The sequence below is a fragment of the Squalius cephalus genome (genome assembly GCF_949319135.1).
Source record: "Squalius cephalus genome assembly, chromosome: 2".
NCBI lineage: Eukaryota > Metazoa > Chordata > Actinopteri > Cypriniformes > Leuciscidae > Squalius > Squalius cephalus.
In genome coordinates this window covers 30,252,351-30,267,846 of record NC_137123.1, presented here as the reverse complement: position 1 = coordinate 30,267,846, position 15,496 = coordinate 30,252,351, and the positions used below count along the sequence as shown (strand labels likewise).

The following is a 15,496-nucleotide window of genomic DNA, read 5'->3' as shown; positions in this document are numbered from 1 at the left end:
TAGTAGAGCAGTTTGGTGCCAGGGCCTCATGATTTAACAGTATTTAAATCAATAAATTAATATATATCTAATCTAAATCCAAATTCAGATGATGAAAAAAATACCATCAAGATGTGAGCTACAACCATATTTCTCCCATATAGAAGGCATTCGAGTCAAAATGGATGAGAAGCACTATGGCAGAGAGAGGACAAGAAAAAGAAGGAATAGTTTTGAACCCCTTCTCTTCAACCACCTGCCATACAAAGACCATTTTCACATTTCAATAAGCTCAATCGCAATTTAATCAAAAGTGAAATAAGCTATGAACATCTCATGTTGGATGTAAAGTTCATGCTCCATGTATATTTGATCAAGCCCTGATCTTAAAGGGATGGATCACCCAAAAAATGAAAATATGTCATTTACTCAGCCTCGTGTCATTCCAAATCCATAAGACTTTATTTAATCTTCGAAATTTTGTATTCACATAAAACCGCACATACATAAAGCGCATCACATTTGGTAAACTCACACATGCATTTTTAAGCTACCGTGTTTACCAAATGTGATGTGTTCAGTGTGCCACTCATTGTTTAGATGTAAATAAGACAATCTTTTCACAAGACTTTTATGACCTTTTTTGATCTTTTAAGTTTCAGTGGAAGAACTGAAACCTCTCAGGTTTCATTAAAAATATCTTAATTTGCGATTAAAGTGACTGAAGTCTTTGGAACGACGGTAATTGAATAATTGACAGAATTCCATTATTGGGTGAGCCATTTATTAGTGACAGATCCAGATCATCAGTCAAAACGTCACGTCTGACTGTTCCCCCATTTAAATGTCATCATTCAAAATACATTTTCATAAAGCAGCTTGACTAAAACATGGGTCTTGGTTGGTCAGATATCATTGTTTGATGTAGGACAGATAATGTGTGACAGGACTCATCCAGCCTTTCATTTGGTATGGAAATGTAATCAGACTGCAAACACTATTCAAATTAACCCTCTTCCTGCATTCACATGGAAGACTTACTTATTTCTTTATACTCATACAAACCACAAAGGCAGTAATAACGTTTAAATACAGATGGGTTTGCATCAGATATTTATGGATAATTGAATTATGCAAATATAATGCAAGAAAGACATTAAAAGGCACAGGCAGCAAATCCAGCCATCTCTGTTCATAACAGTTACAGGTCTTACATTGCAATGAAACGCAACAAACAAACCAGAAATAAGAATTTGCACTTTCACTTCTCTTTGCTCACCTGACAGTCACACGCGTGGACACATCTTGCAGGTCTCCAGGATGGAAGAGCTGCGCTTCATTGAGCCCTAGTTTCTCACAAGCCTTGAGAAACACATTCACGTTATCCTGAAGAGAAACCAGCATTGACTATTGCAGTTAGGGTAAACGAAAAGTTAAATGTCATCCTCAAATATTAAGCAACCAGTGAAAAAAAAAATAAAAATAAAGTTGAGATGCTACAAGGTAGGGAAGCTTGGGTGATGAAGCTCCTCTGAGAATTGACTAGTACAAGAGATTGACAAGTTGAACAGAAAAGGGGTGGGAACTGAAGGAGACAGTTGTCAGGTGCTGTCCAACACACACACACACACACACACACACACGCAGCATTTATAAATGGAATCTTCAGGACTCATGGGAAAAATGTCTTGGCATATGCACAATGTTTGACAAGTACATCTGAACTGTTTGATGAAAAAACTATTGTTTCATTGGAGACTAAATCTTAATTCTATAACTAAATAAATCTATTTTTGATGTCATTTAAAATATGCTCACCAAGCCTGCAATAGGGGTGGACAGCCTGTTAAGTCGTTTGATGATGCCTGGCTTCAGTTTGTTGATCAGCCTGAAAATAGAAGGAATATATGAAGAGTTCAAATGCAAAAGCCTCCAAGTGCCATCTGAAATTTTTATCAAGCTTGTATATTTAAGTTCAGTAATTTCACTTAAATAGCAATGAAAATTACCTATTAATTGTCATTTAAGTGAAATTACTGAACTTAAATATACAAGCTTGATAAAAATGATCATTCTAGAAGAAAATTTCAGATTGCACTTAGAGGCTTTTGCATCTGAACTCTTCACATATATATATATATAAAAACTGTATAAAGTTGCTTATTTTAGATAAACTTTGAAATTTTGCAAAATGACCCATTGCCTTGTTCAAAGAAATAAAAATCATAGAAAAAGCACTTACTCGCACAGAAGGACTCCATCCTCCAAGGCCACTCGAAAGGTTTTGCTTCCAAAACGCTTGTTGGTCACTTCCTGTTAAGGAAAGAACCCAAACAGATCACAGGCACAAATCAGGACTAAATACAGAACATACATCAGAGAATCAAAAATTACTTACAGTGCCTAGAACAAATCGCCTATATAAAGCCAACCAGGCCTTTGCAGTAATAGGGCCGAGACAGTGGAATGAGCTGCTGCTACCCATCAGGTCTGCCAAATCGCTGTCAATGTTTAAGAATTTGTTGAAAGCGCACCTAATGTTGGTAGCGTATAATGGTTAGATGTGGTGTTTTATATGTTGTCTATTTATTGGTCTATGTGTGTCCTTATTATTTGTGTTTTTTCATTTTTATGTAAAGCATTATTTTTTATTATTTTATTTTTTTATGTAAAACACACTCACCTAAAGGATTATTAGGAACACCATACTAATACTGTGTTTGACCCCCTTTCGCCTTCAGAACTGCCTTAATTCTACGTGGCATTGATTCAACAAGGTGCTGAAAGCATTCTTTAGAAATGTTGGCCCATATTGATAGGATAGCATCTTGCAGTTGATGGAGATTTGTGGGATGCACATCCAGGGCACGAAGCTCCCGTTCCACCACATCCCAAAGATGCTCTATTGGGGTGAGATCTGGTGACTGTGGGGGCCATTTTAGTACAGTGAACTCATTGTCATGTTCAAGAAACCAATTTGAAATGATTCGAGCTTTGTGACATGGTGCATTATCCTGCTGGAAGTAGCCATCAGAGGATGGGTACATGGTGGTCATAAAGGGATGGACATGGTCAGAAACAATGCTCAGGTAGGCCGTGGCATTTAAACGATGCCCAATTGGCACTAAGGGGCCTAAAGTGTGCCAAGAAAACATCCCCCACACCATTACACCACCACCACCAGCCTGCACAGTGGTAACAAGGCATGATGGATCCATGTTCTCATTCTGTTTACGCCAAATTCTGACTCTACCATCTGAATGTCTCAACAGAAATCGAGACTCATCAGACCAGGCAACATTTTTCCAGTCTTCAACTGTCCAATTTTGGTGAGCTTGTGCAAATTATAGCCTCTTTTTCCTATTTGTAGTGGAGATGAGTGGTACCCGGTGGGGTCTTCTGCTGTTGTAGCCCATCCGCCTCAAGGTTGTGCGTGTTGTGGCTTCACAAATGCTTTGCTGCATACCTCGGTTGTAACGAGTGGTTATTTCAGTCAAAGTTGCTCTTCTATCAGCTTGAATCAGTCGGCCCATTCTCCTCTGACCTCTAGCATCAACAAGGCATTTTCGCCCACAGGACTGCTGCATACTGGATGTTTTTCCCTTTTCACACCATTCTTTGTAAACCCTAGAAATGGTTGTGCATGAAAATCCCGCTCAATATATCGCTCAAAATTGCTTAAATCACCTTTCTTTCCCATTCTGACATTCAGTTTGGAGTTCAGGAGATTGTCTTGACCAGTACCACACCCCTAAATGCATTGAAGCAACTGCCATGTGATTGGTTGATTAGATAATTGCATTAATGAGTAATTGAACAGGTGTTCCTAATAATCCTATAGGTGAGTGTACATACACACAAGGTGTGTAACCATTCACTCGTTTTCTTGATGCATGAATTACAAATCCTGATGATGCATATGCATCGATCTTGAAACATGGATTTTAGAATCATGAATCATTTGTTTCGGTCGATTTAAAATTCTAAGAATCGAATTAATCGCGATTAGAAAGGAAAAATTAATTACTGTAGCATTTTATTTGAAATGAAAATAAGAAAGAACCTCACATCATGCAGAAACTAACATACACTAACATCTAACAATGGTCAAAAGGTTTTTTTTTTGCCCCACTCTCGGAGGTATATATCTATATCTATATCTATATATATGTATGAATGAGTGAATGTCCTGAGACAGGAAACCACAGGCCCTCTCAAAAACACATCATGGTATTTCCACTCCAACCGAATATATTCCAACCAGAGTATGATCTTCACTCATCACATGCAATACACTAGCACACCAAATAATTGCTTTTACTGCCATTAAGCAAGCAAAACAAACTGTGAGCAAATTCACACCAATATCTCCACTGCTAACCTCCGACATCAGTCACAAATCAATCCATGCCATCACTGCCTTAAAGTTAGGCAGCTCTGTAACCAAAACCACACTTTCTCTCATTTCATGTTGTACCTGTTCCATTCAAATAGGTCTTAGCATCCACACATACAGTAATAGTGCACTCAAACAGGGCCTCGGACCCTCCCACACAATGCATCATGTTTGGAGACTGAGGTGCCCAAGCAAGCAGGCTCCTGACTGTACAATGTGGTGGAGTGGCCATTTGGCACGCAGAATGTTGCAAACAGCTCAGGGGTCCTTTGTGTTCAGAATCAGATTGAGATGCACTGAAGCATCCATGCTTGCCCTGGTGCCTGCCCAATTCTGCATCCTGATCATCAGCTTGTTTGGGCACATGGAATGTACTCCATCAATAGCTGCTTGTGTAAGGTCTGCATCAAAAGAGACCCAATGCAGAACCTGCGAGATCTAACAACTACTCACAATTCCATTATTCTATCCCAGTTTATACATTTGCAAATATATTTAACAGCGAAGATAAGCATTAGTTTTATAGTGTTACGTTTGAAACGCATGCAACAAAATGCAAGCATAAAACAAAAGCACCAGCCTTCTAGATGGCAGAGCGACAGGTCTTCAGGAAATGGTGGTTAGAACTGAGAGGTAAGACTTCAATGCAGGCTGTTGAAAACAAGAACACATTCACCATGCAAAGCTAAACACTGACAAAAAAGTACCAATGCACTACCATGGTTTCTGGACATACACTACCATTCAAAAGTTTGTGTCACTGGTCAGTAAGATTTTTTTTTTAAAGTAATTACAACTTTTATTTAGCAAGGATGCATTCAGTTGATTACTAGTGACGGTAAAGGCGTTTTACATTGCTACAAAAAAAATAAAAAATAAATAAATAATCTGAACGTTCTATTCATAAATCTATCCTGAAAAAAGTATCACCGCTTCCATAAAAATTAAGCAGCAAAACTTTATTATTTGTAACAATAAGAAATGTTTCTTGAGCATCAAATCAAATTTCTAAAGGATCATGTGACACTGAAGACTGTGATGTAATTAAGTAATGATGCTGAAAATTCAGCTGTGCAATCACAGGAATATTTTATATTATTATTATTTTTTTATACACAGTTATTTTAAATTGTAACATTTCACAATATTACTGTTTTAATGTATTTATCAAATAAATGCAGCCCTGGTAAACATAAGAGATTTCAATCACAAATATTTTTTTCCCACTACAAACTTTTGAACGATAGTGTACGTATACAATTGGGAAAAAAAAACATTTCTTTGAAGTTTAATATAAATACCATAGTACTTGAATATATATTATAGAACTAACTAAATAAATACTATACCATCAAGCATCTGATACAATCACTGTTCTGTGCTAGCTGTGATGGTACTTTATTATAAGCGCACCACGGTACACATTTTATTGCTCAAAGTAATGTCTTGCTGTGAACTAATAAAACCACCATGATGAAAAACAAACCAAGCATTACATCATTATTCAAAACAATCAATAGTTGAATAAAAGAAGACACACGGTATCTAGGATTTTATGGAGCTGATGGCACTTGGCTACTTTGCAAATGGTTCAGAACTGATAAAGTAAGACAACCACAAATGGTAGAGGCTATCTAAAGCTCCTTTGAAAACATCATGATGAATGTAATCTAGTCTAGTTTCCATTTAATTGGGCCTCCTAAATAACGTTCAGGAACATAAAGCACACACACGTTCTTTGCATTCTGAAAAAATGCTTGCGTAATATACACAAAGGGGTAAAGCTTCAATAATATCTGTCAGGTAAACTTGACTAATAGTTTACACATGAATAGCACTGGCGTTTCTGGGTGCTCATAGAACATGGTCAATCTTCTCAACAGAACATGAGGGTGAAAGACCGGCACATTAGATGATGATGTCATTACCTCGAGCCATCTTTGTGCTTCCTGGAACGCGAGCTCACAGCTGACTGCAGACTGCTGACGCCACTCCATCCCCGCTCCAAATCACACCTGTGTGCATTTCACATTCACACACAGATTATATGCAAGGACACAAAAATATTCATCTATACCCATTATATAAAAAGATTAAATAATATAAATGTAAATATTGGTATATATATATATATATATATATATATATATATATATATATATATATATATATATATATATATATATAAAGAAAAATAGCTGACATTCAACACTGCTTTTGAGTTTCAGTTGGAAGCATTTAAAGCTATAGCTTAATATTAACGATAAACATCACACACAATCAATTTTGGTACAAATTGTGTAGGACAATTATAACTGAAATCACATTAGCAGTTTTGCAATATAGTAGATCTTCAAAAAAGCAATAAAAACACGATATTATGACTTGCCTTTTTAATGTTACCCCTACAATTTAATTTCAACAGTCTAACTATTATTGATGTAGTTTTTAAATAACATTTAGTGTAAAAAACAATTACCAGCGTCTAATCTAATAATCATTTGCTATTTGGGTGTACCAAAGGACAAATACACCAGATAAAAGTGACGTCCACTGGTGTGACTCTGAACGGGTTAAAATGAATTCCCCAAATACTGTATATAACAACCCCAAAATATGCTATGACTCATAATAGCACTGTGCACCTGTGGCACCCTGCAAAAATCCCCGTCCCAAACTTACCTGCAAGCCCCTGTTTTAATTATGTTTTCTGATTTCCTGAAACTACTCTTAAATTTCACTTCCCAGATGTCGACTCGAAAGCGCAAGGTGTTTTTGCCGCTACCCGCGCGCGTGCCTCCAACACAACTCTTTTAATCTGTTGCAAACATTCCGCTACAAATTGACACCTCGAACCCCCATGCAGCTCTCCTACCACCGAGCTTGCTTGTTGCGAGCAGGAACAGATATGTCGGCGTTCAGTGAATACAGGGGCGATAAGTGCACAGGACAGCTGCGTGTTTGCAGAGGCAAATGATTATGATGAGTTGTTTAAATATATGCCACGCCCCCTTCTGCCTCTTGATAAGAAGTGATGACATGGGTTCGCATGTCAACAACGACCAGCAGATGGCGACAAATAATCACTTCAACAACGTTGTCATGCTGTTGAACGGCCATTTTTACTATACTTAGCATTTGAATTATAACATTTTTATATTAAAAATACCGCTTAATACTGTGTGTTTTACATACAGTCAAGGGTATTCAATTAAATTATTTTAAGGCTCAACCATATTTTTTTTTTTTTAAATAAAATTGACTGATGAACAAACATGAATCAGCTAATAAATATGTTTTGATAAACTTTACTATGGAAATCATAGCTTTTTACCATTTTAGATTTGGATACGAACACTGGAGCTGATTTATGTTTGGGGAACATTAGTCTGGCTAATCTATGGCCAGAAAAGGCATTAAAGTCACCATGAAACTGAAGTATCTTTTCTCCTTTATTGTGATGTATATCCAAGTAAACGAACGCCTTCTCAAACAAAATAAAATAATAGGGCAGGACTTGATTTTTTTCCAAGGGGAATTGATTGGATCATTTGATATGCCACAGTAGGCTTGTTTGAGATGAGAAAAATCTGCGCAGAATCTGATCACCGCGAAGATGCATGCCGGTTAGAAGTGTCCGAGTGCGGTCCGCCTTGCTCTGATGTCATGCTGACGTATGTCAAAAAACTCTCGCGATGGCAAGGCGGACTTATCGGATTCTGCAGTCGGCCGCAGTTGCTCCACCGACCGTGCGGCTCTCCACTTTTTATGTGTATAAATTATGTGTGAATATTCCCAAACTCTCTGACAGTGCGATCTCTATATGGGTTATTTGATTTCTGTTATGATATTTATTTTAAAAAAAATAGCCTATATATAAAAACATGTCTGTAATTAAAGTAAAAAATGACTGATAAACACGTATTTTCGAATAGAAATAAATAACAGTAGCCTAGTTTGGGTGTGTTGTTCATTATATCTATTTTCATATAAAAGCAACAGAACTTAAATTACATCCAGTTTATCATCAACATGGCGCATGAGCGTGAATCCCCCGCCTTTGATCTCGTAGGTGTCTAATCCTGTACAAGTATGTACTCTCCGTCTTGCCGCCTATTTTTTCACTCCTCCCCTCACTGCAGCCGCCTACTCTCGCCTACATTTCAGGTGAGGCAAGGCGCATCTCAAACAAGCCTATAGAGCTGGTAAGTCCCGCCCATCCGTAAAACCCCAAGTGGACCTCTAGGTTGAAAAATCGTCAATGCAAGTGAATGTGAGAAAATAATTATTTTCTGGTCCCGTTTGAATTGTATCATGAATGTGAACATATGTTGTCTGTGAATGTTTTATATAATTTTTCATGTTACGAGTTTGACAGTAGGCCTATATTGTATGATTCTTTGGCTAGCATATGGAAGTAAAATAATGTCAAATGTTTTTGAAACAAAAAGCCTGTTGAATTGCACTACTTGAAAAAAAATAGGCATTGCATTAACCATGCTTGCATTTTAATGCATTGTATTTTTAGGGCTTGCATTTTTATGGGCTGAAATTCAACATGGTTGAATATTTAAGCTGTGAATATTTCAATTAAAAACATTTCAAACACATTTTCATTATTAAAAATTCAATAATCCATATTCACCTTTCATATTTCACTTCCAAAATATTCAAACTGTTTAAAAATACAACCTATAATATTCAACAGGCAATTTTCGGTCCATTTTATTTCGCTTTGAAAATTCGCTTCCACAAATTCGGTGGTTCAAATTCGACAGAAAATATTACGTTGACATCCATGAACTGCAGGAAGAGCAGTAGATTACCGAGCGTACTCTCCATCTGCTGTTAGTCAACCTCACCAGCAGGAGGTGCAAAAGCTCGTGTTGTTGACGAAGACCAGCAACAGTTAGAGCAAGCCATTCATTCATAAAACTCATTTAACAGCAATGCAAGTGTATTTGTGATTATTATGACGGCGGTTTTATGTTAAATTCAGTGTCTTCACAGTTACTTTCCCTGTGTAGCCTACAAGCATCTTTCTCTACCGTGAACAAGATTATAATGTTATTCCCCGATGCGGATATACAGATCCAATATTACATTTTTGAGGTTGACATATATTTCTCTTGGTTGTTTAGTTGCCTTAACTTTATATTGTGGCGATGTGCTGCATGCAAGCTATTAGGGTTTCCCTCAATACTTAAGGATTCACCAGCTGGACATATAAAACGCTTAACGTATAATGGACTAATTACAGTGATATAAAAGACCAAACTCGTTTAATGCTGAGCGTTTCCCAGTGATAGACTGGCATAAACTTGGCTTGACGTTGGACATTCGCACATTTAGGGACCGTCTCTAAAGTGTATACGACTTATACACGTTTCTAACTCCGATAGCATTTGAATAGAACGACTTACAGTCATAAAACCAACTATAAAGTGTTCATGTAGTGTCAGGCATAATGCGCACCCTTTGGATTTTTTATATTTATTCAATTAAAGTTTGCTATTGAAGTTAGAAACATGCCAGTGTTTTATGCAACTTTTGAGACGGTCCCTAAATGTGCGAATGTCCAATGTCAAGCCAATTTTACATTTATTAGGCTACATTTAGTCATTTATTTAGCAGACGCTTTTATCCAAAGCGATTTACAGTTAAACTAACAAAAGGAGGACAACAATATGCAAGTGCTATGACTCTTCCCAGTTTAAGCTAATGCAATACGTAGGCATAGCCTATACTGTAGAGAGAGAGAGAGAGAGAGAAGAGAAGAGAAAGTGTTAGTATTGATCAAGTGTTGATTTTATGCCAGTATATCACGAAACGCTCTGCATGAAACTTTGCGCGTTACGTTCATATTCTTAGTCCATCGAGCCTATATAGTAGACAGCCTACATCCCCAATAAGGTGCGAGTTTGGTCTTTTATATCACTGTATTAGTCCATAAACTACGTTAAGCGTTTTGTCCCGACAGAAGGGGAATCCTCGAGTGTGAGGTATTGAGGGAAACCGATTATAATCATGTAGAGAAAGCTGATGACATGTAGGCTACACAGGGAAAGTAACAATGAAGTTATTGAATGAAACATAAACACAGCTTTTGTGTCTTTATCATCTTTTCCGCATATATACTGACACAGATAATCATTTTCATTTTATGAATGAATGGCTTGCTCTAACTGTTGCTGGTCTTCGTCAACAACACGCGCTTTTGCACCACCTGCTGGTGAGGTCGACTAAAAGCAGATGGAGAGTATCTCGGTAATCTACTGCTCTTCCTGCAGTTCCGTTGAATTTACTGTCGAATTTGAACCACTGAATTTGTGGAAGCGAATTTGCAAAGCGAAATAAAATGGACCGAAAATTGCCTGTTGAATATTATAGGTTGTATTTTTAAACAGTTTGAATATTTTGGAAGTGAAATATGAAAGGTGAATATGGATTATTGAATTTTTAATAATGAAAATGTGTTTGAAATGTTTTTAATTGAAATATTCACAGCTTAAATATTCAACCATGTTGAATTTCAGCCCATAAAAATGCAAGCCCTAAAAATACAATGCATTAAAATGCAAGCATGGTTAATGCAATGCCTATTTTTTTTCAAGTAGTGCAATTCAACAGGCTTTTTGTTTCAAAAACATTTGACATTATTTTACTTCCATACTAGCAGTTGTGGAAAAGACATAACGAGAAAGACTACAGGTGTGTTCGACATCGGCTGCGGCTGGATGCACCCGATCGGCGAGAGTAGCGGCGTGCAGGCGGGGAGGAGCTGCAAACGGAGACGTGAAGTCGGACACTTTCTGGTTCCCGTGGTGACCGCTCACGTGGTGTTTGCATAAGCTGAAGTGAAATAAATGCAATATTTGCCAAATAATACACAGGTGTTTCAGAGACATTTTCATTCAATACTTTATGTACTGCTTCATACAGCGTCTGTTTGAACAAGAATAAAGGTCAACATAAGCTACTTTCAATGAAGTGGAGTCTAAGTTTTTTAATCAGTTTTAATTTGATAAACATAACAATATAACATCGCAACGACATGAAAAGAGTATTTACTGTTATAAAAAACTGATTTGAGAGCTTTAGAGGAACTAAAGGTGTTTGAATAAACACGAAACACATGTGATCGTTGTCATGCAGTGAATCCGGCCAATCATGGAACAGCTGTGTCGTCATCAGCCCTCGTGCAGCCGCTCTTGAGAAGCTGCGCTGGCTGAGTTCTCCGGCTACTCTGGAATCGCTCTCGCGGTACTTTGATGGCATACGTCACAGTCACGTGGTGTCGGCGCTGTATCAAGTCGGACAAAATTTCTAACCGGCATGCACTGCTTTAAGTCAGCCGCCGATCGGTCTGCGCAGAGCTGAATGAAGTCGAACAAGCCTTATATGTCGACTATGTGACGTCACCCCATAACACATTTTCCCTCCACTTGTCAAATCACGGGCTAATGCTGCGATAATCTATGGAAACAGATCGAGATGCCTGTGTGTTTTGTACACAAATGTCACCATTCAAACCAAATGGGCTGTTCTTTCTTCAGATTCCCGCGTCGAAAGCAGCGAAGAGTTGTAGCCTAGTCCACAAAGTGCTCTCACACAAAGTCTAACCGTATCAAACTTCTACCCGCTAAATTGTAGCATTCTTCACACGAAAAATTATATAAAAAAATTCACAGACAACATATGTTCACATTCATGGCAAAATTCAAACGGGACCAGAAAAAAATTATTTTCTCACATTCACTTGCATTGACGATTTTTCAACCTAGAGGTCCAGTGGGGTTAGCGGAAGGGGCGGGACTTACCAGCTCTATAATGTCATGTGAGTGACAGTTTGTCCCGCCCTCGCGCCAGTGAATACATCATCATCAGAGGAAGAAGTTATTTTAAATAAAGATAATCAAGAAAGGGCTAGTGATTTAAAATAAATAAATAAATGATGTGCACGGATAAATCATTTATAATAAATACTGCAAAAATCCATTTAAAACGTGTCCATTTTGATTTCCTGGTGACTTTAACTTATACATGTTAGGTCTGGATATGGACTGTGGTCTGCACTGTCAAGTGCTTTAAACCCTCTGGTGCTCAATGTGTGGTGGTCAAAAATGGCTGAATATTTTTATTTCAAAGAAATGAATGTACTATATTTTAATTTACAATAATAATAACATTTTGTATTTTTAGCGGATTTATGGTACTAAATTATGTTTATGCAGTAGGCCTAGTTATAAACCATTTATTCACTTTTTGAGCATGGACCTGAAAATGACATTTCCAACTTAAACTGTCATAAATCGTTTTGCTTTGAATGCTTTGGAGCACAGACTTAAAGGTATTTAAGCATTTTGTAATAAAGTAGCCTATACAAAAATCACTTGCACAGTGTGATATATTTCCTGCAGTTGTGTACTTACAATATCCCAAAAGTTTCCAAAGATTTTTAATTTCAGAGAAATTACAATTTTAAATAATGGCTCGTCCCAGTTCACTTGTCGTCTGTCAGTGATGTAGCCTAATATCCGCGTTATCCCTGGTTTCCGCTTGTAGGCTACTAATAACATGGCGACAGACGTGGACAACTGCGTTACGTCTAGCGGCACGCTCACGCTGTTGTTGTTTTGTTCAAACATTATGGACCATGGCAAGCAGACTTTGGGACAAAAGGAGAACTAAAACGAGGATCATATCAGCGTGGCATTTTCGAGATGCCGAGAGCTCCACGTCCGTGACAAACTTCGACTTGACAGAGACCCACAAATGTATAAAACTAATCAATGTCATAGCTCAACATGATGAAATGTTAGAATATGATCAGTATGTTATTCTAATGTTGATCTAGCTCACTGCTAGTCTCATACAGCCAACAAACTAGCGCTAACATTATAACTTGCAACACACTCAAATGCAGATTAGTGTGATAGTGTAACGTTAGACCAAGTGAAACAGCGCTGTTACCTCACAAGTTTAATTCGTCTAATAACTGACCTGTGTGAGTATTAATTAAGCACTTGCGTGTAGTTCGGTAGAATGAAATGTCCTCATTCCTTAAGGAATATATATTTATTATATAATATAATATATATTTATATCCGCGGGACTCGCGTGTGGTGCTGATATCTGTCTCTTATTAGCAATCGCGACCTGTTTCATATCACAGTCATGTTAAAAACATCAATGTTTGATGATCAATGTATGGAACACTCATCCATAAACATTATTAGATCCAACGGCATGACGACAAGTTCCATAATTCCAAAAAAGTTCCAATATGCGTCATCGACCTACGCCTACGTGTTATTGTAAGAGATTAGCGACCCCTAGCGGCAAAAAACAACCCAACATATTGTAGCTTTAAGTTTGGTCTCTTTGGACAACGCCAGGCAGATTATTGCTAAAGTGAAAAAGTGATTTTTTGTTTTTTGTTTTAAAAAGTGAACTTTAAAAAAGTTGTAGAATTTAACATTTATTGTTATGAAAAATATAAAATACTACTTTCAATATTTATGTGAAATGTATGTTTTCCAAAACACATTTTTCTCTAAAACTGCAAGAAAATCAAAGTCATAAATCTAGTGGTGTTCCGAATTTGAGCTTGATGTCTCAGAAAAAAAAAGGCTTTCAGTAAGTTGGTTTTTTTTGTTGTTGTTTTTTTTTTTGGCGCAGTACCAAAGTTTCCACTAGATAAAAATAGTTTCCCATTCATTTTCAATGTGGTAATTTTTGATGTGTGTGTGTGTGTGTGTGTGTGTGTGTGTGTGTGTGTGTGTGTGTGTGTGTGTGTGTGTGTGTGTGTGTGTGTGTGTGTGTGTGTGTGTGTGGTCGTATAGCAAGTGCCAAAACCTTTACCAAGTTTCGTACCATTACAAGAAAAAAAAAAAAAAAAAAAAAATTACGTAAAAAAATGAAAAGCACCAGAGGGTTAACTCACAGATGAGGTATGAATATCATATAAAATATAACTGCAATATAGATTATTGTAATATAATAATAATAATAATTATTATTATTATTATTATTTGAAAACAGTGTATAAGGATTATTCAAGACATGATAAACCAGAAGTAGGGACTGCAAGATGCAAGACTGAGAGGTGCTTTCAACAGCTGGAACTAAAACAGGAAGTGCTTCATCCAGCGACAGGAAGTGTTAACCAAAGCTGGAGCAATGTACAAGCCTGTCTGCCCACTGGTTTCCTGTGTGACTAGTCTGCTGTCAGACACACAACACTTTATCACACTGTCGTTGTCATCTGATGAACCTAAAGACAACAGTATAGGTTTTAAAGCATGCTGGCAGCTCTGCACAGGATGTTTGTGGAAGGTGTTGCTGTAGATATAAGCTTTCAGGTAGCCTATTTATTACAATGATAAAACTAAGTAGGCCGCTAATGAAATCTTAAATGCACTTTTTTTTTACTGTTTTATAAGTTGGCTGTACTGTAGCCTACATTTTCTATAATAAAGGAAGATATGGGTATCTTATTGTCAAAAATGATCTAACTTGACCTTGTTAATTATTTCCGTTGACATGTTCCACAACTCGTGCTCTCTTAAGTTTCTTCTGCGTGAAAGGCTAAATGTATGAAGGTATAGATAGGATCTATTAGCATTTTCTATGTTTATTAAAGGGATCTAATAGCTATAGAGCAAAAAAATATTTCTATATATCCATACCTATACCTAGACTTTCTGACTTGCAAAGTGAACTGAAATGCGCATCCAATGGACACTTTATCATCCCATGATGCCATGGAAGAGGAGTCTCATATTCTTAAATTGCAGAGAACAGCCACATGATGAAAGATGAGAGATCATATTTTGAGAATGACCCCCGTTACTTCTAACAGTGAAAGCACTATGTGAAGACACCTGACCTGAGAGCCTAGTAATTGTAATGTATGGAACGTGCACATATTCAGACTAAAAGTTGTACAAAATCAGAGGATTTCTCAGTGTGTTCACCTAACTGGTATTTAAAGTTAAAGCACAGCCAACAGAGCAGAGTTTAAGTAAACATGCTAAAAGTTCTAGAATTTTTAGCAAGCAAAAGTAGATCTAATCTTTTGCACATCCATCGGCCTAGAATTCTATTCCATTCTGTTCT

The 15,496-nt window shown here is 37.1% G+C and overlaps 1 protein-coding gene across 5 annotated transcripts in view; it reads right to left on the bottom strand.

The window, feature by feature from the left end:
* lmo7b (LIM domain 7b) overlaps positions 1 to 7,351 on the bottom strand; it is a 48,189-nt gene extending 40,838 nt beyond the window's left edge. For all 5 annotated transcript variants that reach the window (XM_079852399.1, XM_079852401.1, XM_079852402.1 and 2 more), the window contains exons 1-5: positions 7,058 to 7,351; positions 6,304 to 6,390; positions 2,222 to 2,292; positions 1,798 to 1,867; positions 1,259 to 1,365 (exon numbers count right to left, since the gene is read on the bottom strand). In XM_079852399.1, coding sequence (XP_079708525.1) covers positions 1,259 to 1,365; positions 1,798 to 1,867; positions 2,222 to 2,292; positions 6,304 to 6,372 — 317 coding nt within the window. In that variant the 5' untranslated portion in view covers positions 6,373 to 6,390; positions 7,058 to 7,351. The remainder of the gene's footprint in view (positions 1 to 1,258; positions 1,366 to 1,797; positions 1,868 to 2,221; positions 2,293 to 6,303; positions 6,391 to 7,057) is intronic.
* Positions 7,352 to 15,496: the final 8,145 nt, after the last annotated feature.